Source organism: Geotrypetes seraphini, chromosome 3, assembly GCF_902459505.1.
Source record: "Geotrypetes seraphini chromosome 3, aGeoSer1.1, whole genome shotgun sequence".
Lineage (NCBI taxonomy): Eukaryota > Metazoa > Chordata > Amphibia > Gymnophiona > Dermophiidae > Geotrypetes > Geotrypetes seraphini.
In genome coordinates, this window is record NC_047086.1 from 4,148,226 (window position 1) to 4,175,244 (window position 27,019).

General features: G+C 46.5%; 1 protein-coding gene across 4 annotated transcripts in view; it reads left to right on the plus strand.

The window, feature by feature from the left end:
- REV3L (REV3 like, DNA directed polymerase zeta catalytic subunit) overlaps nt 1–27,019 on the plus strand; it is a 696,072-nt gene that overhangs the window by 224,128 nt on the left and 444,925 nt on the right. For all 4 annotated transcript variants that reach the window (XM_033939819.1, XM_033939820.1, XM_033939822.1 and 1 more), the window contains 4 exons: nt 8,838–8,932; nt 18,507–18,611; nt 18,964–19,048; nt 19,146–19,273. In XM_033939819.1, coding sequence (XP_033795710.1) covers nt 8,838–8,932; nt 18,507–18,611; nt 18,964–19,048; nt 19,146–19,273 — 413 coding nt within the window. The remainder of the gene's footprint in view (nt 1–8,837; nt 8,933–18,506; nt 18,612–18,963; nt 19,049–19,145; nt 19,274–27,019) is intronic.

Genomic DNA, 27,019 nt, shown 5'->3' on the forward strand with positions numbered 1-27,019 from the left:
TTTTTTCATATAACAACAAGTGTCATATTTTTTCATACAATTATTTTAACAATACACTTGATATATCTATAATGTACTTTATATAAAACATATCTTATATTATCTTTACTATGATTTTATATATCATATAAACTGTAATGATTTTATCAATTATTATTTAATTATGAATCCTCTTCCCTCCCTCCATATTGTTATTGTCACATAAGAATAACATCTATTATGATAAATTATTTATAATTTATGACAAAGAGAATAAAAACCTTACCCCCTCCCACCCTCCCTCTTTTAACCATTATCTTAATATGGGAAAAATGAAAATCAGTCATTACAAAAATCTGTTAATGGTCCCCAAATCCTCTTGAACTTATCAATATATCCTTTTTGTGTTGCAAATGTACGCTCCATCTTATATATATGGCAAACTGAGTTCCACCAAAAATTATAGTTTAATCTGTCGCAATTTTTCCAGTTATGTGTAATTTGTTGAACTGCTACTCCAGTCAATATAAATAAAAGTTTATTGTTATCTGACGAAATTTGACTCCGAGCTCTCATTGCAGTACCAAACAGAATCGTATCATATGTCAAGGCTACCGGATTTTCTAACATCCTATTAATTTGAGGCCAAATTGATTTCCAAAATATTAATATGAATGGACAATAAAATAAAAGATGATCTAATGTCCCTGCTTCTAGATGACAATGCCAGCATCTATTAGACTTAGAGCTATCTATTCTATGTAAACGTGTGGGGGTCCATAAAGCTCTGTGTAAAATAAAAAACCAAGTTTGTCTCATAGAAGCTGACAATGTGCATTTTAACCTCCAAGACCAAAGTCGTGGCCATTGAGATGCATTAATCTGATGCTTAATCTCAATGCTCCAAATATCTCTAAGACCATTTTTTTCTTTTTATGTACGAATCCAGATATTAATTTATACCACATTGCGGCCTGGTGACCCATGGAGTCTATCTGAAAACATAAGAATTCCATACTATGATAGTTATTAAGGTTTTTCCATTCAGGGAACCCTATCTGAATGGCCTGCTTCAATTGCATCCATCTGAAATATTGTGATTTATTTAAACCAAATTTATTTTGTAATTGTGAAAACTCAAGCAGTTTACCTTTATTCATTATATCTTCTAAAATCCGAATTCCAGCTATCATCCAATGTTTCCAGATAATTTTAAAACCGCCAACTTTGATCTTTGGATTGAGCCATATTGTTTGAGTCGTTGATTTAGTTATTGGAATAGGAGTTAGATTACTTATATATCTTATAGTTTTCCAAGTATCAACAAATATTTTGTGATCCTTATATAACCTTGGCATTTGAATACTGATAACATGACTCAGACGTAAAGGAAACATTAATCTCCATTCTAACCAGAACCAATCTGGTATATGTTCAATGGGCTCTGGGAGGATCCAATACATACCTTGACGCATAATATAGGCTTGATGGTACCTATAAAAATTTGGAAAATTTACCCCTCCCTCCGCAATTGTCCTTTGTAAAGATACTAGAGCAATTCTGGGGTTTTTTCCAAGCCAAATAAATTTTGTTAAAATCTTATCCAATTTTTTATAAAAAGATCCCTGAAAAAAAATTGGTATCATGCCCATTTGGTAACAAACTACTGGTAAGATCATCATTTTTACAGTTTGGACTCTCCCCCACCAAGATATGCACAAAGGGTTCCATTGTTCACACATTTCTGACACTTTTTGTAATAAATTTTTTTCATTAATTTTCATAGTCTCATCCACAGTTTTTGTAATCCAAATTCCTAAATATTTTAAACCCTCCTCTTTCCAGATAAAAGAAAATGAGTCAAATAGACTTTTTGTACAATGTACATTGAGTGGAAGCACTTCTGATTTATTCCAGTTTATTTTATATCCTGAAAATTTTCCAAATTTTTCAATCAATTCAAGCAAGTGTGGAATGGTTGTTTCCGGATTTCTCAAATAAAGTAAAATATCATCCGCATATGCTTATAATTTATATTCTCTATCCGAATGCGGAATACCCTCTATCTCCTTTACCTGTTCTCTAGCTAATAACAAGGGTTCCAAAACGATATCAAAAAGCAAAGGAGACAGTGGACATCCTTGTCTAACCCCCCTCTGTAGAATGAACCGTTCTGAAAAATTATTATTAATATACAGTCTAGCAGCAGGGGAGCTATACAATGCTTATATTATTTGTATAAATCCGGATCCTATACCAAACCATTCCATTGCCTGATACATGAAGGACCATTCCACTCTATCAAAAGCTTTCTCAGCATCTAATGAAATAGAAAATGCTGGGTCATTAATAGATTTTGTCAAATACAACATGTGATGTGCCAATCTAGTATTATGAGATGAATATCTTTGAGCTACGAAACCCGTTTGATGCATATCTATAATGAAAGGGAGAGCTTTAGCCAGTCTTAATGCTAATGCCTTAGTTAAAATTTTTCCATCTACATTTATTAAAGAGATAGGTCTATAATTTGAAACCAAAGTGGGATCTTTATTTGGCTTAGGTAAAACTATAGTTATTGATTCAGCCATAGTACCTGTAATACAACCTTTATTTAGTTGTGGCTGATACAATTTTAATAACTAGGGCATTATGATGTTTTGAAATGATTTATAAAACTCCACTGTATAACCATCTCCACCTGGAGCGGATCCAACCCTAAGGGATTTCAAAGCTGTATCTAACTCTTTTAAGGATATTGACTCCTCTAAACTTCGTTTTATATGTTCAGGAATCTTTGGTCCCTCTATTAACTTTAAAAAATCTAAACCATCCTTTTCTTTTTCTGAATAAGGCTCAGAAGAATACAAATCTTTATAAAATTTTAAAAACTGTTTTATATGAATTTATTTGAAACACTTGTTGTAACATAAGAAAATGAATAAAGATTTATAAAACAAAAACAAAAAACTGTTTTATAATGGGATCAATTTGGGACAACATTTCACCACTCTCATTTTTAATGGCAACTATCTTTGTTTTTCTTTTTTTTGCTTTAAGATAATTTGCCAGCATTCTTCCCGCCTTATTCGAATTTACATAGTACAAAGCTTGCTTTACAAATAAATCTTTTCTAATTATTTTTGAAGAAATTTCATTATATTTACCTTTAGCTTTTAAAAGTTCTTGTTGTGTCAAATAATCCCATTTTTCTATTAATTTTGATTCTAAAGACTTTACCACTTTTTCCAAATCTGTAAATTGTTTTTTTTCCTTTTTTATTTGCAAAGCTGAATAAGAAATAATTTGTCCTCTAATGTATGCTTTAAAAGCATCCCACAAAGTCTCTACTGAAATTCCTTCTGTATCATTAATTTGAAAATAATCTTTCATGTTTTCCCGAAGATTTTCACAAAAGTCATTATTTGCAAGCAATGTATTATTTAATCTCCATATAGGTCTATTTCCATTCTGATCTATTATTTTAATTTCAATCCACACTCAAGCATGATCAGATAGTATACATTAAAAGCTTGGATTGTGAGTAACTTGGTGTTCGAGTGTTTTGCAAGATGAGCAAAATGTTTTATTAAATTTTAACTTGATAAACGAGTGATGTCATCACAATTGAGCCGAAGAAACTGCCAGGTCTTGCAATACAAGTACTCACTGTGTACACACGTCACAACTGAGCCAATGGTTCTTCTCACTGTGTAGTGACTGTTTTAAATGTACTACAGTACTGTACAGTATTTTCTATTAAAGTTTTTGGGTTGTGAAATGAATCGTCTTGAGTTTACATTATTTCTTATGGGGAAATTCACTTTGATATATGAGTGCTTTGGATTACAAGCATGATTCCAGAAGGTTTACTGTAATAATAAAAATTAAACATTACCATAGCCTACAATATAGCTAGCAATCTTAGGGGGCCTTAGTGTACACATTCCAACTCTCATAGCAACTTAACAAAGAAATCACCAATATTAAGATACAGGCAGCAGTCCATCAGCAAGACAGGGGCTATCCAGTCTTTTGCACTGAGTATCACATGTTTTTATTATCTCCCAGTTGGTGAGAGGGCTTATGTGTGCGCTCAGTGCAAAGAGCTCCTAGCACTCGGGGAACTCTTGAGGCTAGAGCAGCAGACATGGAGGAACTAAGGTAGACGGAGAGGTACATAGAGGAAATTTACAGGGATGTTGTAGAAAAGTCCCACCTCCAGTCTGGCAGCCTCTTCTTAAAGGAGAGCATCACCCTGGTGAAATAGGAGGCAATCCTGTAGCTAGGACCTGCCCACCAGAAAATGCAGTGCCCTGTCGCACTGAGACTGTGTCTCCAGGGGCTTCTGCCCAGGAGGGAAAGGTTAGGATGGTCATTATAGTGGGAGATTCGATCATTAGGCATGTAGATAACTGGATGGCTGGTGGACGTGAGGATCTCTTGGTCACTTGCCTGCTTGGCGCAAAGGTGGTGGACCTCATGTGTTAACTAGATAAGATTTTAGATAGTGCTGGGGGAGGAACCTGCTGTCTTGGTACATGTGGATACCAGTGACATAGGGAAATGTGGTAGGAAGGTTCTGGAAGGCAAATTTAGGCTCTAAGGCAGGAAGATAAAATCCCAAACCTCCAGGGTAGCATTTTTAGAAGTGCTCTCTGTTCCATACACAGGTCCCAAAAGACAGGCAGAGTGCCGGAGTCTCAATGCGTGGATGAAGCGATGGTGCAGGGAGGAGGGTTCTAGAATTGTTAGGAACTGGGTGATATACTTGGAAAGGGGGAACCTATTCCACAAAGATGGGCTCCACCTTAACCAGGGTGGAACCAGGCTGCTAGTGTCAACATTTAAAAAGGAGATAGAACAGCTTTTGAACTAGAAACGGGGAGGGGAGGGCATGGTTCAGAACAGTTTGGGAGGATGGTTCAGGACAGTTAATCTTAAAAGATATCATCATAAAAGGGAAGACGGAGTATCCCGCTAGTGAGATTGCTGTACATGCGTGGGACAAGCATGTGGGATCACTTAGGGATAAGAGATAGTGGGTGATATGGAAGTGCAGACTGGATAGGCCATTTGGCCTTTATCTGCTATCATGTTTCTAAAATGGAAGTTATAGACTTCAAAAGAACTAATGTGTTAAAATGGGGGGAATATATATAAGAGTTGTTGGCTAGATTGGAACTTCTGGGAGAAATAGAATAACAGTGTCTTTTGGATTCAGTTTTACTTGTCAATGGCAAAAGGGGATGGCTGTTCAAGAACCTTTACACTGATCTGAATGAACCTAATCATCTTGAATGACATCACTGGCCTTTCTAGATGCAGTTACACACTGCTTTCTGGTTATAGCAAGGCTTCTGGTTTTCTGCAATTGCCCTGAGTGTGTTTTACCACGAGATTTATGTACTGTATTTTTCGCTCCATAAGACACACTTTTTTCCCCCAAAACTGGGTGGAAATAAGGGTGCGTCTTATGGAACAAATATAACCAACCCCCCCCCCCCCCCGGTACCTTTAAATCAAGGCCCGCAGACCCACTGTTCCTTTCCTCCCTCCATCAGGTGCAGCGCAGCTCTGCCAATGTTAAAAGGAGCTGTGTTGAAATTGGAGCACGTACCTTCTGCCACGGTCCTGTATGTCAGAGGAGGAGCGAGACCGCGGCAGAAGGAACGTGCTACGGTGGTGGTAGGGCTGTTTAGAGGCAGCAGAGAAGGCCTTTTAGGTAGAAATACTGTCAAGTCTTCTGAGAGTCTGGCAAAGGTGGGGAGGATCGTGAGACTGAAGCTTGGTCCATGACAACCTTCCCTGACTGTTGAGGCTGTTCTTTCCTTGAACGGACCTCGAGTCAGATGCGTTCTGCGGCGTAGTTGAGGCAGGAGGAGAAGGTGTAACGATCCTGTTCGCCTCTGCCTACTTCAAAGGTTTCCTTCCAGTCTCCGCTGACTTCTTTTGATCTGTGAACGGCAGGGAACTGAAGTGCACATCCCCTGAAGGTACTGAAATAGGGCCGTAGGGGAGGGAATGTGAATGGGTGTTGGTGGTTGCGACACAGCCATATGGGGCTCCGATTTTGACGCAGCTCCTTTTTACATTGGCGGAGCTGCACTGTGCCTGGAGATGGTTGTGCGGTTGATTGGTGTCAGTGGGGCCTGCCTGAGAGTCACGATTGGATTGATGCTGACATCAGGGCCTGCCTTCTTTGTGGCCTGCCTTCTTCCTGGATGATTGTTTTCTGCTGTTGGGCCCCTGCCTCTGGCCCTCTCCTGCCCTCCTGTCTCAGACTACTGGGGGAGGTGCCTGTCTTCAGCTGCCAGGATGGAGGGAGGGAAGGGAAGAAGAAGGAGACCCTGTCAAGTGAGTTATCAGAAGACAACCAGAGCCTGGGACCACAACATAATTTGAATAATGACCAGACAACAAAAGGCAGAAAAAATGATTTTATTTTCTGTTTTGTAATTACAATATGTCAGATTTGAAATTCCTACCAGAGCTGGTGATAGACAGGGAGGGGAGGGAGGACATGGTACAGAGCCTGGCAGGGAGAGGGGACAGGTGCAGAGTCTGGCAGGGAGTAAAGGGGGCTAGGTGCAGAACCTGGTATATACAGTGTTCCCCCGGTCGTTCGCGGTTGGCGGTCCCGGTCATTCGCAGTATTTTCCGACCACGAACCGCCGACAAGGAGAGGGCATTGGGAGAGGCAGGAGAGAGCAGCCGGAGCGCCGTGAGTGCAGGAAATCACTCACGGTACGCTCCGACCGCCTCTTCCTGCACTAAATTCAGGCCTTATCCAATCAGGAGCTGTTTTGACACGCAGCTCCTGATTGGATAAGGCCCAACTTAGTGCAGGAAGAGGCAGTCGGAGTGTACCGTGAGTGATTTCCTGCACTCATGGCGCTTTGGCTGCTCTCCCGCTGCCCTCTTTAGGCTCCCCCATGAAAAACTGTATTCGCGGTTTTTCGAGATTAGTGGAGGTTCCTAGAACAGAACCCCCGTGAATATCGGAGAAGTACTGTATTAGTACAGAATTTGGTTCAGAATGTTTTTTTTCTTGTTTTCCTCCTCTAAATCTAGGGTGCGCCTTTGGTCAGGTGCGTCTTATAGAGTGAAAAATATGGTAAATTGGAATATGTGGTAGATTTGAGGAGTTTTTTGTATGCTTGTTTAAACATTTTCATTTACAGTTCACAAAATGTAGTTTTCAAGGCATTTCGGTGTACTTGGATAGATTATTTTTATTTTCCCTTTTAATTTTTGTTCATGTCTTCTCTCCCCTCTTATCCCACCCTTAGAAACTGCTTGTTTCCTACTTGTCATCCCTCCCAAAATAATCTGCTGCTGCTTATTACATTATTCTTCTGTTCTTCGTTCTCAAGCACTGAGCTGCTCTGTCTCCCAGTAACTTTTTTTTCTTCCCCAAAGTTGTCATATTTCTTGTAAAGCCCCTTTCTGTATTTTTGATGATCTACCTTAACCACAAAGTCTTGGGACAGTTTGAGAATGTGAGCTCTGTCTTTATCTTTAGAAAGAAAAGCAATGCAGGAGAGTGTGGCAAAAAAAGACTACTGTAATTCCAAGCAGCAAAACTAAATAAAGATGTTATCACAAAACTTGGGAGATATTGTTTGTATAGCTGGATGTTGTAATCACAAAAAAGTATTTTAAAATCTCAGCTTTATTAATATTTCTTCATTAAAAATATATTTCAAAAAAACTTTTCTTTTATATGTATTAGTAAAGTGCTCAATCCATGAAATCAATCATATTTTTAAGATAGCTTGTAACAGTGGTTTATCCAGGGCCATTATAATCTTCTTAGCCCTTCACCAACCTTCTATTTAATAAACAAACTCTTCTACAGGTTGGATTTCCATCAGAACCACTATAAATTTAGTGAATATGTGCAAAGTGCTAAAGTGATATGGTGCTGTAAACTTGACTCCTTTAGGTTTAGGGGGGTAGAAGAAACCTAAAGGAGTCAAGTTTACAGCACTATATCACTTTAGCACATTTGCACATATTCACTAAATTTATAGTGGTTCTGATGGAAATCCAACCTGTAGAAGAGTGCCGGGTTACAATGCTAATCCAATGTCTGTCTAATAATAAGCTTTGAAATGCAAGTCCCTGGAAATGTCCAGATACAGGGAAAATGCTTGAGTACCTGACTGTAAACTGCATGGATAACCTTGATATATAAAAATCCACCTAGAACTGAAAGGTAATTACATGCCAACTGTGTCTTTTAGTCTTTGTGACCTGTTTTAGTAGGCTGTTCACTCATTAGGTAGTGTTGAATATAGCTTCTTATTTTGCAGTGAGCTTGCATTTCTAATTGCTTCCAAGTTTCAAGTTTTTATCAGAATTTGATATACCGTTTGGGCTGTTAGCCATATAAGTGGTTTACATTAAAACAGACTAAGAGTGTAGAGTATTATACAGCTATGGGTGAGGAATAGTTAAGAGAAGATAAAGGGAGGAGAAAACCATTAATTATAGGAAAGGGTAGATGAGTAGATGGGGTAGGTCCTAGTGCTTATGTGCTGCAATGCAGGTCTCGAGGTGGAAAGTAAGAGTTGATTATGCATCGAGAAAGAGGGAAGTTTTAAGCGAACTATGGAAGTCTCTGTTTATTCACTGCCATGCCCATGAGCTTATGAAAAGATAATATGTGTTATTAGTGGCATTACTTTCTAAAATTAAAATGACTGAAACTCGCCCCAGGTCAAGTGATTTAGAAAAGAGTCAACTTGTGCAAGCATGATTACTTTTCTGTTGCACTAAGTGTAGTAGAAGAGAAGGGGATGAGAGAGAAGATCAGGACTTACACTAACTCACTTCTTCTGCTTGCTATACAGTTCTTTATTCCTGGACGAGGTGGAGCGCCAGAGTACCTGTGAGTTGGAAGTGGATGCTGTAGCAGCCGATGTTTTGAATCGTCAGGACATAGAAGGTAAGAATATAAGAATCGCCTTACTGGGTCAGACCAATGCTCCATCAAGCTGGACCGTTTCGCTCAAAGCTGTCTCAGGGGGGCTGCCAATTGAACATTAAGTTTGCAAAGATCACTTCCTGCCCCCCTGATGCAGCTTTGAGCGAAACGCTGGTTACCATCGTCAGAGGAGGAAGGCTGAAGGGATGCTTATATAGGCCCAGCACGGCTGTTTCAAAAGAGAAGTTGCTGTAGCTGTATTTATAAGCCTGTTGAAAAGGTGTTTGCTGGGCTGTGGACCTTTATCACAATTTAATGGACTTTAATGTTTATATCACTTCATTCAAAATTGAACAAGCATTTATCAACACTGTTTAAGGAGGTTTTTTTTAATAAGCCAGTGAGGTTCTTACCCTTTCCAGTCTTTCAGCAAGATTTCATCTGTCTGAAGACAGGGTTATGAGGCTTTTTTCCTCCTTAGTTGCAGTATTTCATGAAATGATTTTCAAAAAATCTTTATAGAGTTGAGTTGGTATATATATTTTTGTATTGAAGAAAACCCACTCTCCTATATTTGGTTTATAGGATTAAGTGACAAGGAGCAGCATAAGTTTGAACCCACAACCCAAGGATGCTGAGGCTGTAGCTTTAACCACTGCGCCACACATTCCCCATTCTAATGACATTATAATCATGAGACGCAATAACATCTATGTGATGCCTAAAAATCAATTCTGTAAAGGACGTCTAACTATTTAGACATGTCTAGACTTGCTGAGCAGTGTTGAGCGTGATTCTCTATAGTAGGTCTATTCATTATAGAATCGCGTTCAGCATTTTACCCGACACCTAATTTTCAGACGTCCTTTACAGAATTTGGCCCTAAATGTCTAAAAAAAAAAAAAAAGGATTGCCATAGGCCAGGCATAGACAAAGGTCAGCATAGAGCAGGTGTAGGACCTACTATGCCTGCTCCATATGTGCATTTATTTATTTGTTTTAAAAACTTCTTACCCACCTACCACCTAGGCAGTTTACAATAGAAACATACATCATTAATTTTCTACAAACAGCTTAAAAACATACAAAAATAAAACTACTTTCATATTTAACTATATTTCATCTCGCATTCTTAATATCAATATTCATCCATAATACTCTGCCACAAACAAGTAAGTTTTAAGCAGTTGCCTAAAATGTACAGCATTTCTATGTAGCCTTAAACTAGCCGGCAATGCATTCCATAATTTTGAACCTCCAACTGAGAATGAAGCTTGGCTTGCAGATAATATAATATGCAGATTCAGTCATCAGTTTCATAGCAACAATCTATTGGGTAGATAGAAAGATAAAGCTTTCTGCAAGTCCATACAGAGTTTAGTGAATTAACATCATTATCTTATAATGCACTTGACATTTTAGTGGCAACCAATGAAGTTACTTTAAAACTGATGTAATATGCATCATTTGTTTCCCTCCTATCAAAATGCGAGCTACTACATAAATCACCTGTCCTAGATGCAAAGCATTGCAGTAATCAATCTTACAAAATACTAAGCTCTGCAAAATTGTAAGAAAATCATCTTGTAAAACTAAAGGTTTTAGACTCTTCAACGTATTTCATAAAAAAAAAAAAAAGATGACCTCACTACATGATGACTTATCTTAAGGCAATGAGTGCACAGGTTTCATATTTAGATGCAAGTGTACTACAGTTATATGTCAAAGCTAGAGAAACCATGAAGCACTTGCATTCAGAGAACTGTGGAAACCATGCTAAAGTTTTGCTAAAACATAGGAGGATGCATGATGAAAACAGAATTTTCCATGAAGTATTTAACTAATATAGGCTTAAATGTGTAAGGAAGGCGACAGAGGGTAGTAGTCAATGAAGATCTCTCTGAGGAAAGGGATGTTATTAGTGGTGTACCTGAAGGTCCAGTACATGGGCCTGTTCTTTTTAACATTTTTGTAAACGATATTGCGGAAGGGCTGTCAGGTAAGATTTGCCTCTTTCGGATGATACAAAAATCTGCAATAGTGTAGACAGTTCTGATGGTGTGAATAAAATGAGGAAGGACCTAGTGAAGCTTAAAGAATGGTCTGAAATTTGGCAGCTAAGAAATGCAAGGTCATGCATTTGGGCTGCAAAAACTCAAGGGAACAGTACTGTTTAGGGGGTGAAGAACTTTTGTGCTTAACAGAAGAGTGTGATGTGGATGTGATTGTATAAGATGATCTTAAGATGGCCAAACAGGTTGAAAAGGTGACGGCGAAAGCTAGAAGGATGCTAAGTTGCATAGGGAGAGGTATAGCCAGTAGGAAAAGGGAGGTATTGATGCCTCTGTATAAGACTCTGGTGAGACTTCATTTAAAATATTGTGTACAATTCTGGAGGCCGCACCTTCAAAAAGATATAACATAAGAATAGCTTTACTGGGTCAAACCAATGGTCCATCAAGCCCAGTAGCCTGTTCTCATGGTGGCCAATCCAAGTCCCTAGTACCTGGCCAAAACCCAAAAAGTAGCAACATTCCATGCTACCAATCCAGGGCAAGCAGTGGCTTCCCCATGACTGATACTAGAATGAACAGCTGGCTGTCTCTAGTACGAGCATGCACAGTCCTTTCCTGCATGCAGCAGTAGAGGTGGTGGACATAAAAACTGTTCCTGAATTCAAGAAAGCCTGGGATAGACATTTGGGACCTCTTAGGGAAAGGAGGAGATAGTGGATGCTGTGCATGGGCAGACTAGATGGGCCATTTAGCCTTTATCTGCCATCATATTTCTTTGTTTCTGTTTCTAAGTTTGATATCATTTGGTGGCTCTCAGAGCTTTCTCATATTCACATTGTGGCCCTTTACATGTAAAAGGTTGGAGACCACTGTTATCCCAGGACAAGCAGGCATGATATTCTCACATGTGGGTGACGTCATCTACGGAGCCCCGGCGCGGACAGCTTTTCAAGCAAACTTGATTAAAGTTTCAAGTTTGCACACTGCACCACGCATGTGCGTGCCTTCTCGCCCACTAGAGGGCGCATCCCACCTCGTGGTCCTCAGTTCAAATTTTTCCGCGGAGCAAGAAAGCCCTGTGGATCTGAGCTCCAGTGTTTTTGCCTTCTAGCTGCCGCGTTTAGTTTGTTTTTCCCTTCGAATTAGTTCGCGGTACTCTTTTCCTTTCGTTTCTTTTCAAAAAAAAAAAAAAAAAAGTCTTTCGTTTTTCGTCGGGTTCCGGGGGCTCCCGGAAGCCGTGGCCGCGGGACGTCGGTACGTTCCCGGCCTTCTTCTTTTTCTTCGTGGATGTCCCGTCCTGTTACGGGATTCAAAAAGTGCAGCCGGTGTGAGAGGTTGCTTTCCATCACTGACCCTCACCGGTGGTGCATTGTCTGTCTTGGGCCCGAACATCCGACAGACTCGTGTGATCGCTGTGCTACCTTCCAAAACAGGGCCCTCCGTCGCCGTAAGGCAAGAATGGCCGAATTGTTCGCCGTCGACGCACCGCCTAAGGCCTCGACGTCGGCCTCGGCTTCGGCCCCGGCCTTGACCTCGGCCTCGGCGTCCTCGGGGGCCTCGGCCTCGCCTCGGCCCTCTTCCTCGAAGGCGTCGTCAGTGAAGCAAGCTTCGGGTAAGTCCTCTGTTCCATCCCCTTCAGCAAAGAAGCCATCCTCGAGTCAGGCCAAGGCGGGTGGGTCGACCCCGGCCCCGCATCGGACCTCGACTCCGCACACCCCGAGGGAATACTCGAGACCGAGGTCGCCCTCCAGGGAGTGTGCCCCGGACTCGGAACTCCCCACCTTCGTGGGGATTCCGGCCTTCCAGGATCTCCTCCGAGCTCTGATCTCATCGGAGCTGTCGGGAGCCCTGGAAGTGTTGCAGCGTGCTGCGGTTCCGGCGGCCTCGACCTCGGCCTGGACGCCTTCGGTCTCGGAGGCCCCGGCCTCGGCTCCCTCGGGAGCCCCGGCCTCGGCGACCTCGGTCTCGGGTACTGGGACCCCGTTCACCTCGGTCTCGGCCCCGCTCCGGACCTCGACCTCGGGGGAACCCCCTGAGCGGAGTGTAAGGCCCAAAGAAAAGTTGCGCAGAGTGCGCCGTCTTTCCTCCTCTTCCTCCGGGTCTTCCAGACACGCCTCGCCCTCGACGCGACCTCGGACGGGGCGTTGATCGAGGAAGTCTAAGCGGCCCCGAGGCTCGCCTCGGCGCGACCGTTCCTTGTCGTTCGGGGGCGAGGCGTTGCAGGTGTCGGAGTTGCGCCTCGACAACCCGAGGCTCCTCCGCTCACCCCATGGGAAGTCTTCCCGGGCCGCCTCACCGAGGAAACGGGAGAGTGTCCCACGAACCCCGGGGTCCTCACCCAAGGGTTCTGCGAGGAGGACAACTTCCCCTTCCCCCTCGAGGGCCCTCGAGAGGGGATCCTGGGATTCGGGATCGGTTAGGGATCCTCATTATTCCCATGAGGCCTCCCCCCTCTCCTCGGTGGGGCGGTCGAGAACCCCCTCTCCCCAGGCTAGGCCGTCCTCATTTTCATCCTTCGTTCAGGACATGGCCCAAGCCCTGGGGATTGACCTGATGGTAGGCTCTCGGTATTCCAAAGAATTTTTGGAGGAACAGGACCTCCCCATTCTTCCTAGGGAGGTGCCTAGACTCCCTCTCAACAGTGTCCTTCTGCAAACCTGGCTGAAGAACTTGTCAAACCCTCTTACAGTCACGTCTGTGCCTTCAAAAATGGAATCGAAGTATAGGACGATTCCCCCTAAAGGGTTCGATAAGGCGCAGCTCTCACACCAGTCTCTTCTGGTGGAGTCTGCTCTTAAAAAATCACAGCCCTCACGGGTTTCTGCGGCGGTTCCACCAGGCAGGGAGGGGCGGACCCTGGACAAGTTTGGCCGCCGCCTCTATTCAAATTCCCTGATGGCCACCAGGGTTCTAAACTACGCCTTCACCTTTTCCTCCTTTTTGCGTGGTATGGTGAAGGACCTTCCTCAATATCGAAACTCGTTACCGGACTCCCAAAGAGCAGGATTCGACAAGTTTATGTCCAACCTGTCTCAATTGCGGTTGTACCTATTCCATGCAGTGTACGACGCCTTTGAGCTGGTTTCGAGGGTGTCGGCCCTCGCGGTGGCCATGCGCCGCTTGGCCTGGCTTCGCACCCTCGACATGGACCCAAACCTGCAGGAACGCCTGGCAGACTTGCCTTGTGTGGGGTCCGAGTTATTCGACGAGTCATTGGATGCGGCGACCAAGCGCTTGTCGGAACAGGAGCGCTCTCTAGCATCCCTGGTCCGCCCCAAACCTAGGCCCCCGCCGCAGAAACCCTTTCGGCCTCCGCCGCGCCGATACCCTCAGAAGTCGACTCCGGCTTTCTCGAGACCGCCTCCGAGACGTCCGTCTCAGCGAGGCAGAGGGGGACAAACCCAAGCCCAGGCGCAGGGCCCTTCTAAGCCCACGCCTTCCTTTTGACGGGCTGAGCGGACGGGGCGGGTTCCCCTCCGCACTTTCTCAGGAACCCCTTCCTATCGGGGGCCGCCTTCGGTCCTTCCGGGAGGCATGGACCGGGATTACCTCAGACGCTTGGGTGCTCCGGATCGTCTCCGAGGGCTACTCGCTCAACTTTGTGTCCTCGCCGCCGGACAGTCCCCCAAGTTTAGTCCCCTGCAACCGTTCGCAGCTACCGACCCTTATAACCGAAGCCAAAGCCCTCTTGAAGCTTCGGGCGGTCGAGCAGGTCCCCAAGGACCAGTGGGGTACGGGGTTTTACTCCCGCTACTTTTTGGTCCCAAAAAAGACCGGGGACCTGCGCCCCATACTGGACCTCAGGAAGCTCAACAAATTCCTGGCCCGGGAGAAGTTTCGAATGCTATCTCTCCCGGTTTTGTACCCCCTCTTGGGGGAAGGGGACTGGATGTGCTCCCTCGACCTGAAGGAAGCATACACCCATGTTCCGGTGCACCCCGCCTGTCGAAGATTCTTACGATTCCAGGTGGGGGACCTCCACCTCCAGTACAGGGTACTGCCCTTCGGCCTGGCCGCGTCCCCACGAGTATTCACGAAGTGCATGGCGGTGGTTGCAGCAGCCCTCAGGTCACGTGGACTCCATGTGTTCCCTTACCTGGACGATTGGCTCATCAAAGCCCCGACCAGGGAGGGGGTTATCTCAGCGACCCGACAGTCTATTGCCTTCCTGCAAACTCTCGGGTTCGAGATAAACTTTCCAAAGTCTCAGTTGAGACCGTCGCAGTCTCTTCAATTCATAGGTGCGGTGCTGGACACGGTGCGCCTACGCTCCTACCTGCCGACCCAGCGGTTGGAAGCCTTGGTACGGATGAGCCGCCAGGTCTCCCAACTATCGAGGGTGTCGGCCAAGCGCATGATGATGCTGCTGGGCCATATGGCCTCGACGGTACATGTCACGCCGTTTGCGAGGCTACACCTGAGGATCCCTCAGTGGACCCTCGCGTCCCAGTGGCGTCAGGAGTGCGACCCGGTGTCTCGCCTCATTTCGGTAACTCCGCCCTTGCGGAAATCGCTGCGTTGGTGGACAGACTCTTCAAATCTGTCCATGGGGCTATTGTTTCGCACTCCGCCTTTTCACAAGGTCCTGACCACGGACTCCTCGGAGTACGCGTGGGGAGCCCATCTCGACGGTCTTCGCACGCAGGGCCTGTGGTCGTTAGAAGACCGTCAGTGTCATATCAACGTGCTAGAGCTGCGAGCCATCTTCCTAGCACTTCGAGCCTTCGTTCACATATTGCAGGACCAGGTGGTCCTCGTCCGCACGGACAATCAGGTGGCAATGTATTATGTGAACAAGCAGGGAGGAACGGGGTCATGGCCCCTCTGCTCCGAAGCTCTTCGCCTCTGGGAGTGGGCGGCCTCCCGGAACATCTTCCTCCGGGCGGTCTACATCCAAGGAGAACGGAATTGCCTGGCGGACAAACTGAGTCGACTTCTGCAACCGCACGAGTGGACTCTACACTCAGCAGTTCTACGCGAGGTCTTCGCTCGCTGGGGAACGCCACAGGTGGATCTGTTTGCCTCTCCGGAGACACACAAACTACCACTATATTGTTCTCGGATGTACTCGCAGGACCGTCTGGAAGCGGACGCCTTCCTACTCGACTGGGAAGGGAGGTTCCTGTATGCATTCCCTCCGTTCCCTCTGATCATGCGAACGTTGGTACACCTAAAATCGTCCACGGCCACGATGATTCTCATAGCACCTCGGTGGCCGCGTCAGCACTGGTTCTCCCTGCTGCTCCAGCTCAGTGCCAGAGAGCCTCTTCCCCTGCCTGTCTCTCCTTCTCTGCTGTCTCAGAGTCAAGGATCCATGTTACATCCCAATCTGCAGTCATTGCACCTGACAGCCTGGTTTCTTGTTCCCTGACTCCTCCGGACCTGTCTCAATCGGTGAAGGAGGTGTTGGAAGCCTCCCGCAAGATCTCGACGAGGCTTTGCTATGCGCAGAAATGGACCAGGTTTTCCACCTGGTGCTCGTCTTTTCACCTGGATCCGGTATCAGTTCCGGTATCCTCGGTTTTAGAATACTTGTTTCATTTGTCGCGCTCCGGCTTGAAAACCACTTCGGTGCGGGTTCATCTCAGTGCGATTTCTGCTTTCCACCAACCTCTGGAGGGACGCCCTCTGTCACTCCATCCCTTGGTGACACGCTTCATGAAAGGGTTACTCAGGGTTTGTCCCCCTCTTAAGCCTCCGTCTATCGTGTGGAATTTGAATGTGGTTCTGGCTCAACTGATGAAACCCCCGTTTGAGCCACTCAACAAGTCCCTCTTGAAATTTCTGACTTGGAAGGCGGTGTTTCTAATTGCCCTCACCTCCGCCAGGCGGATTGGGGAGTTGCAAGCCTTGGTTGCGGACCCTCCTTTCACTGTCTTTCATCACGACAAGGTGGTTCTCCGCACCCACCCTAAGTTTGTACCTAAAGTTGTTTCTGACTTCCACCTCAATCAGTCCATTGTCCTTCCTGTGTTCTTCCCGAAGCCCCACTCCCATCCTGGCGAGACGGCGCTTCACACGCTTGACTGTAAGAGGGCGTTGGCATTTTATCTTCAACGCACCAGGCCTCATCGGAAGGTTCCTCAATTGTTTTTGTCCTTCGATCCCAATCGATTAGGGCACCCAGTTTCCAAGCGCACTCTGTCTAACTGGTTGGCCGCTTGCATTTCCTTTTGCTACGCTCAGGCTGGCCTTCCTCCCCCGGGTCGAGTCACGGGGCACAAGGTCCGAGCGATGGCAGCTTCGATAGCTTTCCTCCGATCCACTCCGATGGAGGACATATGTAAGGCTGCCACTTGGTCTTCGGTTCATACATTCACCTCTCATTACTGTCTGGACACTTTATCCAGGAGTGACGGCCGGTTTGGCCAGTCAGTTTTGCAAAATCTGTTTTCCTAAATTGCCATCCTCCCACCTGCCCTTTTTTGGTTAGCTTGGAGGTCACCCACATGTGAGAATATCATGCCTGCTTGTCCTGGGATAAAGCACAGTTACTTACCGTAACAGGTGTTATCCAGGGACAGCAGGCATATATTCTCACAACCCGCCCGCCTCCCCGGGGATGGCTTCCTTGCTAGTTATGGAACTGAGGACCACGAGGTGGGATGCGCCCTCTAGTGGGCGAGAAGGCATGCACATGCGTGGTGCAGTGTGCAAACTTGAAACTTCAATCAAGTTTGCTTGAAAAGCTGTCCGCGCCGGGGCTCCGTAGATGACGTCACCCACATGTGAGAATATATGCCTGCTGTCCCTGGATAACACCTGTTACGGTAAGTAACTGTGCTATGTAGACTTTCTACTTGCTTCCCTTTATACATGAGTTTAAGTGCCACCAAAGGCTTGAGTTTTATGGCTGCTCTGAACTTAGGGTGTGATAATTCAGAAGATTCCACAAGGTAGGCACTGGAAAGAAACATGTTGAGTATCTGTTGATGGAGGTGGAACAATTGGATGGATGGAGAAAACAAAACTAAGTAGGGAGTAATGAGAGAGGCCAGGTATGGAAGATGACTAGTTAAGATATCCTTAGAATAAAGGATTAGTAGGGAGCTAATAATGAGAGAGTAGCGATGTAAGATGATGGTTAGCTGTGTTCTGGACAATACTTGTGCTTGAACCTGTGCACAATCATAGAAAAGTGCATTAAGTTGAGCCAACTTGTCTTTGTAACATTGGAAACTCTTGCATCATTCCAGCACTGAGTTTGTGAGTCACCCTCTTTTGTGATAGGCAGATGTTTTCCATAGACAGCAGGATTGATCAGGAACACCTCCTATGGAACTCAGAAAAGAGACTGTGCATTCTCGTACTTGGGAGAGAGCTGTTCATTCTAGTATCACTGGATAACATTACCCATTTGTGTGCCTGATAGAAAACACCTGATACAGGTGAGGAACAATGATTATCTCCCTGTACACCTGTAATCTCTATTCTCTATATACCTCTACTTGTATCTGTACTCTTACATTATTGTATACTGTCTGAAGGCATATAAATAAAGCTATTATTATTTGTAGGTAAGCAACATTTCTTTATTTCCATCTGATAGCAAGTCTGAAATTTGTTCTCTTTGATTGCAGCTCAGATTGGAAGGAATCCTGGTTTGCATGCCATATGGGAGGATGAAAGACAGCGGCGTCGAGAGAAGAATGAGTCCTCTCAAATTAGTCCACCAAATTCCCAAGGTGCCTATGGAATCTACAGTGTACCTGGCTCAGAGAGCTTCCCACATTACTCCTTTTATATCCCTACACTATAGTCATCAGTCCTTCAACCTGACAGGGACCTTGGTGTCCTCATTTTAGTTCTGAGTCTCCTGTATGGTTGTGAACAACTCTGACTGTGGGTCATAATGTTGGCCCTTTTCAGATTTCTTCTCACCCTTTACTCTTGTCTGCCATGATTTTAACCAGAATAGTTGTATATTTGTTCAGTGTAATTGTCCTTATAACACACTCTTGAGATCATTTTAGTTGTAACATTCATTTGATTTATTTTTTTTACTAGATTATGTTTGATGTACTTTTATCTTTAAAGATCGTGGATTTCTGCCAGTGACAGAAAGCGAAAAAGTCTTTCAGAAGAGACTTAAAGAAATTCTGAATCAGAATGACTTCTCTGTGTAAGTTTGTCCTTCCCATCCCATCCCCCCATATGGCAATGAGCAGAGATTCATGGGAAAGAATTGTGTGATCAGTTTTTTTTCTTTCCTTTGGCAGCACACCCTCGGGCTCAGAGGAGTTCTTTGCAGAACTGACATTACATTCAGAGGTACTGACCCCTGAAGCTGTGCCATGCACACCAGCCAACATGTTGGAAATGCACAAAGACTGGGACCCCAGCAGAGGTATGCTCTGATGGATCACAATACTACTACTACTAGTACAAATCATTTCTATTGCATTGAAGTTTTCTCCCCAGAAATTTTTTCCAGCCGGGTGGCATGAAAAAGTAGCTGGGTGGGGCAGGACGTGAAAACTTGGTGGTGGGGAAAATTAAATGTGCACTATTTTTATTAGTTAATTATTATTAATTATTTTCCAATGCTCAATATGACTTTCTTATGTGATAGAATTAGTAACTGGTTGGAGGGAGGGGGGGAGGGATTCTTATTTGTGTATAGAGTATGATGTTAAGATTTTCAAGTGATTTGTTAATTGTTGTTGTTATGATTTTTGTACACTTGATGAAAGGTTAAGAATGAATAAAGAATTAAAAAAAAAAGGTTTGATACTTAGGCAGTGTCCAGTAGCATTTAAGCCACCCTTGATAAAAGCAATGCAGATCCTCTTATTCCGAATAACTACTGTCCAGTATCAATCCTTCCATTATCCCAGGACAAGCAGGCAGCATATTCTTAACACATGGGTGACATCACCGACGGAGCCCTCGGTACGGACCTTTTTAACTAGAAGTTTCTAGTTGGCCGCACCGCGCGTGCGCGAGTGCCTTCCCGCCCGACGGAGGAGTGCGTGGTCCCCAGTTTCTTCATTTCCGCGGAGCGAAGAAGACGCGTGTGTTTTTTCAACGGCCGTTGAAACCACTTTTTGCCTTCCCGCTCGCGCTTTTTTCCATATTTTTTCTTCTTTTGCCTTCGGGTTTCTTTTTTCTTTGCTTTGTAAAAAAAAAAACAAAAAAAAACTTTGCTTTTTTTCCCCTTTTTTCGATTTTGCCCCGGCGGGGCCTGTTGCCATTATACAGGCCTCGGGGTTCGATTTTGCGGAGGCCGTTTTCCCCTTCATGCCCCCGCAGGTCGGTTTTAAAAAGTGCCAGCGGTGTGCACGCCCGATCTCCCTCACTGACCCACACAATTGGTGTTTGCAGTGTTTGGGTCCGGAGCATCGGGCGGACTCCTGCACCCGCTGTGCCACTCTTCAAAAGAGAACCCTTAAAAACCGAAGAATTCAACAAACTCTCCTCTTCGGCACCGGATCGGCGATGGACTCCTCGACATCGACAGCGGTACCACAGAAATCGGCACCGTCTACTTCGACACCGCCCGACCCCACATCGGCGTCTCTGGCGCCAGGTAAGCCGGCTAAGAAGCCTTCCTCTTCCCTCGAGCGCCCTCCAACTACGGTGGCGACGCCAACCTTACCGGCATCGCACCGGTCCCGCAAGCGCTCCGCCCCGATCTCGGTGAGTGCCTCGTCATCGGCCTCCTCATCGCCGGGGCGTGGAGCGGCATCTAAGGAACCGAAGAAAAAGAAAGCGGTTCCGATGCCACCCCTAGATGACCGTATCTCGGCCATCTTAAAGGTTCAACTCCAGGAACAGTTACAGCAACAACTCGAGCACTTGTTGCCCACTATCCTGGCACCGCTCCTTCCGGTACCAGACCGGCCCGAGCCCCGTACCGAACCCCCGGTATCCACCCCTTCGGTACCTATCAACACCTCCATGCCGATTCTTTCGGCTGAGCAGCTTCATACCCATCCAGTGGTTCACTCCCATACCAAATCGGATCCTCCTCGGCACCAAGCAGTGTGTCATTCTTCCCGGGACCGGGATCGACGCCGGTCTTCCTCTCCTGGTACCGTTTCGGTGCGTTCTGGGAAATCTTTATCCAAGACCCGCCATACCGCACCTTCCACCCCGGTGTCTCGACATGCACCAGAGGTCCGGGACCCTGACTTATGGGAGGAATCCCCTCTCGGTACCGAGGAGGATCCCTCCTCATCTGATGAGGACCCGTCGGCACCCGATGTCACCTCCAAACCGGAGCAGTCCTCATTTTCTAAATTTCTGAGGGAGATGTCTGCAGCCCTGTCCCTTCCTTTAGAATCTGACTCAAAGAAGTCTCAAGCCTTCCTGGAGGCTTTAGATTTCGAACAACCTCCTAAAGAGTTCCTCAAGCTTCCCGTGCATGACATCCTACGGGAGACTTTTTACAAAAACTGGGAGAATCCCCTTACGGTACCGGGGGCCCCCCGTAAATTGGACAACCTCTATAGAGTCATCCCTATCCCAGGGTTCGACAAGTCTCAATTGCCCCATGAGTCCCTTCTTGTTGAATCCACCTTGAAAAAGACTCAGGGCTCCAGTGTCTATGCCTCTACCCCTCCTGGCAGAGAGGGTAAGACCATGGACAAGTTTGGCAAGAGGCTCTACCAGAATGCCATGCTGGCCAACAGGGCGAACAACTATTCCTTCCATTTTTCTTTCTATATGAAACATTTGGTCCAACAGCTGTCTGCCCTCCAAAAGTACCTGCCGGAGCGCAAGGCCCCACTGTTCCAGCAGCACATCTCTGGCCTTCTTCAGTTGCGCAAGTTTATGGTCCGCTCGATATACGACTCATTCGAGCTCACCTCCCGTGCCTCTGCCATGGCCGTAGCCATGCGCCGCTTGGCCTGGCTGAGAGTCTCCGACCTGGACATCAACCACCAGGACCGTCTAGCCAATGCCCCCTGTCTCGGGGATGAACTTTTTGGAGAGTCACTGGATTCCACCACCAAGAAACTCTCCGCCCATGAAACAAGGTGGGACACCCTGATCAAACCAAAAAAGAAGGCTCCGCCTGCCCGACCTTATCGACCTCAGTCATCTTATCAGCGCAGGTTCTCAGCCAGGCCACTCAATCCGCCTACTCAACAACCTCGGCGGCCCCGTCAACAGCAGCACCATGCCCAGGCTCGTTCTCAGGCCACTCAACCCTCCAAGCCTCTTCAGCCTGCTAAGCAATCCCAGCCCTTTTGACTCTTCTCTCCAGGGCATAGCCAGTCATCCACCCTCGCTACCTCTTCCACAACCAATCGGAGGTCGTCTCACCATATTCTCCAGCCGTTGGGAGGTCATCACATCGGACCAGTGGGTCCTCAACATCATCCGCCACGGCTACTCCCTCAACTTCCAGACTCTTCCACCGGACAACCTTCCCGTAGAGTCTGCTTCACACTCATCTCAAACCCCCTCCTCCTGAGGGAGGTTCAATCCCTCCTCCTTCTCAATGCCATCGAAGAAGTACCTCCAGATCAAAGGGGTCAGGGATTCTACTCCCGCTACTTCCTGGTACCCAAAAAGACGGGAGACCTCCGTCCCATTCTCGATCTCAGGGACCTCAACAAGTGTCTGGTCAAGGAGAAGTTCAGAATGCTCTCCCTTGCCACGCTCTACCCTCTTCTTTCTCAACACGACTGGCTATGTTCCCTGGACCTCAAAGAGGCCTACACTCACATCTCCATCAATCAGAATTCTCGCCGCTACCTGCGGTTCCAGGTGCTACACCACCACTATCAGTACAAGGTGCTACCGTTCGGCCTCGCTTCCTCACCCAGGGTCTTCACCAAGTGCCTTATAGTGGTAGCGGCCTTCCTCAGGTCTCACAACCTCCAGGTGTTCCCCTACTTGGACGATTGGTTGGTGAAAGCGCCTTCATCTCAACTTGTGCTACAGGCTACTCATCACACCATCTCTCTCCTCCACCTCCTGGGGTTCGAGATCAACTACCCCAAGTCGCACCTGCTTCCCACCCAGCGACTTCAATTCATTGGAGCAGTTCTGGACACCACACTAATGAGGGCTTTTCTCCCCTCCGATCGTCAGCGGACCCTGCTCCACCTCTGTCGTCAGGTGCTCATGCATCCCTCCATTCCTGCCCGACAGATGATGGTCCTCCTGGGTCACATGGCCTCGACGGTGCATGTCCTTCCTCTGGCACGTCTCCACCTTCGCACGCCTCAGTGGACTCTCGCCAACCAATGGTCACAGACTACGGATCTTCTTTCTCATCCCATCTCTGTGACATCATCTCTTCAGCAATCTCTCCAATGGTGGTTGAACTCCTCAAATCTTTCCAGGGGTCTACTTTTTCATCTACCCCCTCACTCTATGATCATCACCACGGATGCGTCCCCCTATGCGTGGGGAGCTCACCTAGGAGATCTACGCACCCAGGGACTTTGGACCCCACAGGAGCGTCGTCATCACATCAATTTCCTGGAACTCAGAGCCATGTTCTACGCCCTCAAGGCTTTCCAACATCTCCTCTGTCCTCAAGTCCTCCTCCTGTGCACAGACAATCAAGTCGCCATGTACTACATAAACAAGCAAGGCGGCACCAGATCTCGCCCCCTTTGTTTGGAGGCTCTGCGCATCTGGACCTGGGCCACGGACCGCAATCTCTTTCTCAGGGCGGTCTATATCCAGGGCGAACAGAACTCCCTGGCCGACAATCTCAGCCGCATCCTTCAGCCTCACGAGTGGACGTTGGACCCTCCGACTCTGCTCTCCATCTTTGCTCGATGGGGTACTCTTTGCAGCACCTCACAATCATCAACTGCCCCTCTTCTGTTCCAGACTCTTCTCTCCTCACCGTCTGGCCCCGGATGCATTCCTGCTCGATTGGAGGGATCGGTTCCTGTATGCCTTCCCTCCACTTCCTCTGATGTTGCGGACCTTGTCCAAACTCCACAAGGACAACGCCACCATGATTCTCATCGCCCCTCGGTGGCCGCGCCAACACTGGTTCTCCCTCCTGCTCCAACTCAGCTCCAGGGAGCCCATTCCTCTTCCTGTGTTTCCTACTCTACTTACGCAGCGGCATCAGTCTCTACTGCATCCCAATCTGTCTTCGCTCCACCTGACAGCTTGGTTTCTCTCGGGCTGACCTCTCCAGAGAATCTATCTCAGCCGGTCCGCCTCATCTTGGACGCCTCCAGGAAACCGGCCACCCTCCAATGTTACCATCAGAAATGGACCAGATTCTCCTCGTGGTGTCTCCGGCATCATCAGGAACCCACCTCCTTAGCGGTGGAAATTGTATTGGAATATTTGCTCTCGCTGTCCAATGCTGGCCTCAAAACTACCTCCATCAGAGTCCACCTCAGTGCCATCACTGCGTTTCATGAGCCTATTCTCGGAAAACCCCTCACGGCTCATCCTCTGGTTTCCAGATTTATGAGAGGGCTCTTCAATATCAAACCGCCTCTCAAGCCTCCTCCTGTCGTCTGGGACCTGAATGTGGTTCTCTCAGCACTCATGAAACCTCCATTTGAGCCTCTTGCCACAACTTCGCTCAGGCTCCTTACCTGGAAGGTGCTGTTCCTAATTGCCATCACCTCTGCCAGGAGGGTTAGCGAACTGCATGCACTGGTTGCCGACCCACCGTTCACTGTTTTTCACCATGACAAGGTTGTTCTGCGTACCCACCCTAAATTCCTTCCCAAGGTGGTCTCGGCTTTTCACCTCAACCAGTCCATTGTACTGCCCGTCTTCTTCCCCAAGCCTCACTCGCACCCTGGGGAACAGGCGTTGCACACGCTGGACTGTAAGCGTGCCCTTGCTTACTACCTTGATCGTACCAGAGCTCACCGTACATCCCCTCAGCTATTTTTGTCTTTCGATCCCAACCGTTTGGGTCGTCCTGTCTCCAAACGGACACTTTCAAATTGGCTTGCTGCCTGTATTGCATTCTGCTATGCTCGGGCCGGTCTCTCACTGGAAGGTGCTGTCACGGCCCACAGAGTCCGAGCTATGGCTGCTTCTGTAGCTTTCCTCCGTTCCACGCCAATCGAGGAAATCTGCAAGGCTGCCACTTGGTCCTCAGTTCACACGTTCACTACTCACTACTGTCTGGATGCCTTTTCCAGACGGGATGGTCACTTCGGCCAATCGGTGTTACAGAATTTATTTTCATGATGGCCAACCATCCCCCCTCCCTCTTTGTTAGCTTGGAGGTCACCCATGTGTTAAGAATATGCTGCCTGCTTGTCCTGGGATAAAGCACAGTTACTTACCGTAACAGGTGTTATCCAGGGACAGCAGGCAGATATTCTTACGTCCCACCCACCTCCCCGGGTTGGCTTCTTAGCTGGCTTATCCTAACTGGGGACCACGCACTCCTCCGTCGGGCGGGAAGGCACTCGCGCACGCGCGGTGCGGCCAACTAGAAACTTCTAGTTAAAAAGGTCCGTACCGAGGGCTCCGTCGGTGACGTCACCCATGTGTTAAGAATATCTGCCTGCTGTCCCTGGATAACACCTGTTAAGGTAAGTAACTGTGCTTTTCTTTCAAAACTACCGTACTTGAGAGAGTGGTATTCAACCAACTTCAAACTCATATTGAATCAGTTAATGCTTTGCATCCCCAACAATCTGTTTTTTTGTTTAAGACATAGCACAGAGACAGTAGTTCCTGACTTAGGGCTCCTTATACAAAGCTGCGATAGCAATTCTGCCACAGCAAATGCATTGAAGCCCATAGGAATTGAATGGACTTTGGTGCATTTGCCATAGGAGGATCGCAACTGTGGCTTTGTAAAAGGGGCCCCTACTGAGTGAACTCCATAGTCACCGAGACCAGTGTTTCTCAACTTCTTCAAGCCAAGTGCCCCCTAAGTCTAACAAATGCCAAACGAGTACCCCAATCCAAGCTCCACCCCTGACCCCACACCCATTATAGTAGTTCTAATTGTAATGCAATTTCTTCCATTTATTTTTCATGCACACACAATATCTTAATAATTCATAATGGTAGCCACAAAATAAATTAAAAAAACCCACAAAGCACATTGTATGCAGAGCAAATGATAAGAACATAAGAAGTTGCCTCCGCTGGATCAGACAAGAGGTCCATCGCGTCCAGCAGTCCGCACCCATGGCGGCCCATCAGGTCCATAACCTGTCAGGTTTTCTTGATTTAGCCATATAGCCCCCTTATTTTTTAATCTATACTCTTTCTATACCCTATCTACCTCTCTCTGTACCCCTCAATCCCCCTATCCTTCAGGAATCCATCAATCCCTCTTTGAATCCCCGTAGTATACTCTGCCCGATCACCTCCTCCGGGAGCGCGTTCCATGTGTCCACAACTCTTTGAGTGAAGAAAAACCTCCTGGCATTGGTTCTAAACCTGTCCCCTTCCAGTTTCTCTGAGAGCCCTCTCGTACCTGTGGTTCCCCGTATTCTGAAGAATCTATCCTTGTCTACCTTCTCTATGCCCTTCATGATCTTGAAAGCTTCTATCATATCTCCTCTAAGTCTCATCTTCTCCAGGGAGAAGAGCCCCAGCTTGTCCAGCCTGTCAGCGTATGAACAGTCTTCCATACCTTTTATCATTTTCGTCGCTCTTCTCTGGACCCTCTCAAATATTGCCATGTCCTTCTTGAGGTACGGCGACCAATATTGGACACAGTATTCCAGATGCAGGCGCACCATCGCACGATACAGCAGCATGATGACTTCCTTCGTCCTGGTCTGTGGTCCTAACTCTGCTGCAGAGTTTGGTGTCATCCGCAAATTTTATAACTTCACACTTCGTCCCTGTTTCCAAGACGTTCATTTATATTTGTTTTATTTTTCAAAAAGATCAAACTATAGAAAAATAGACAAATATAGTTCAAAATATAGATAGCAGATTATAAATTCTCAAAACTGACACATTTCAATCACTAAATTTAAAATAAAATCATTTTTCCTACCATTGTTGTCTGGTGATTTAATTAGTTTCTGGTTGGACTTCCTTCTGACTGTGCATCCAACAAGTTCCTGCTGAACCAGAACGTACGCAGGTAAGGCTAGACTCAATTAGGGCACTGGTCTTTGACCTAAGGGCCGCCGCAGTAACGGACTTCTGGGCACGATGGACCACTGGT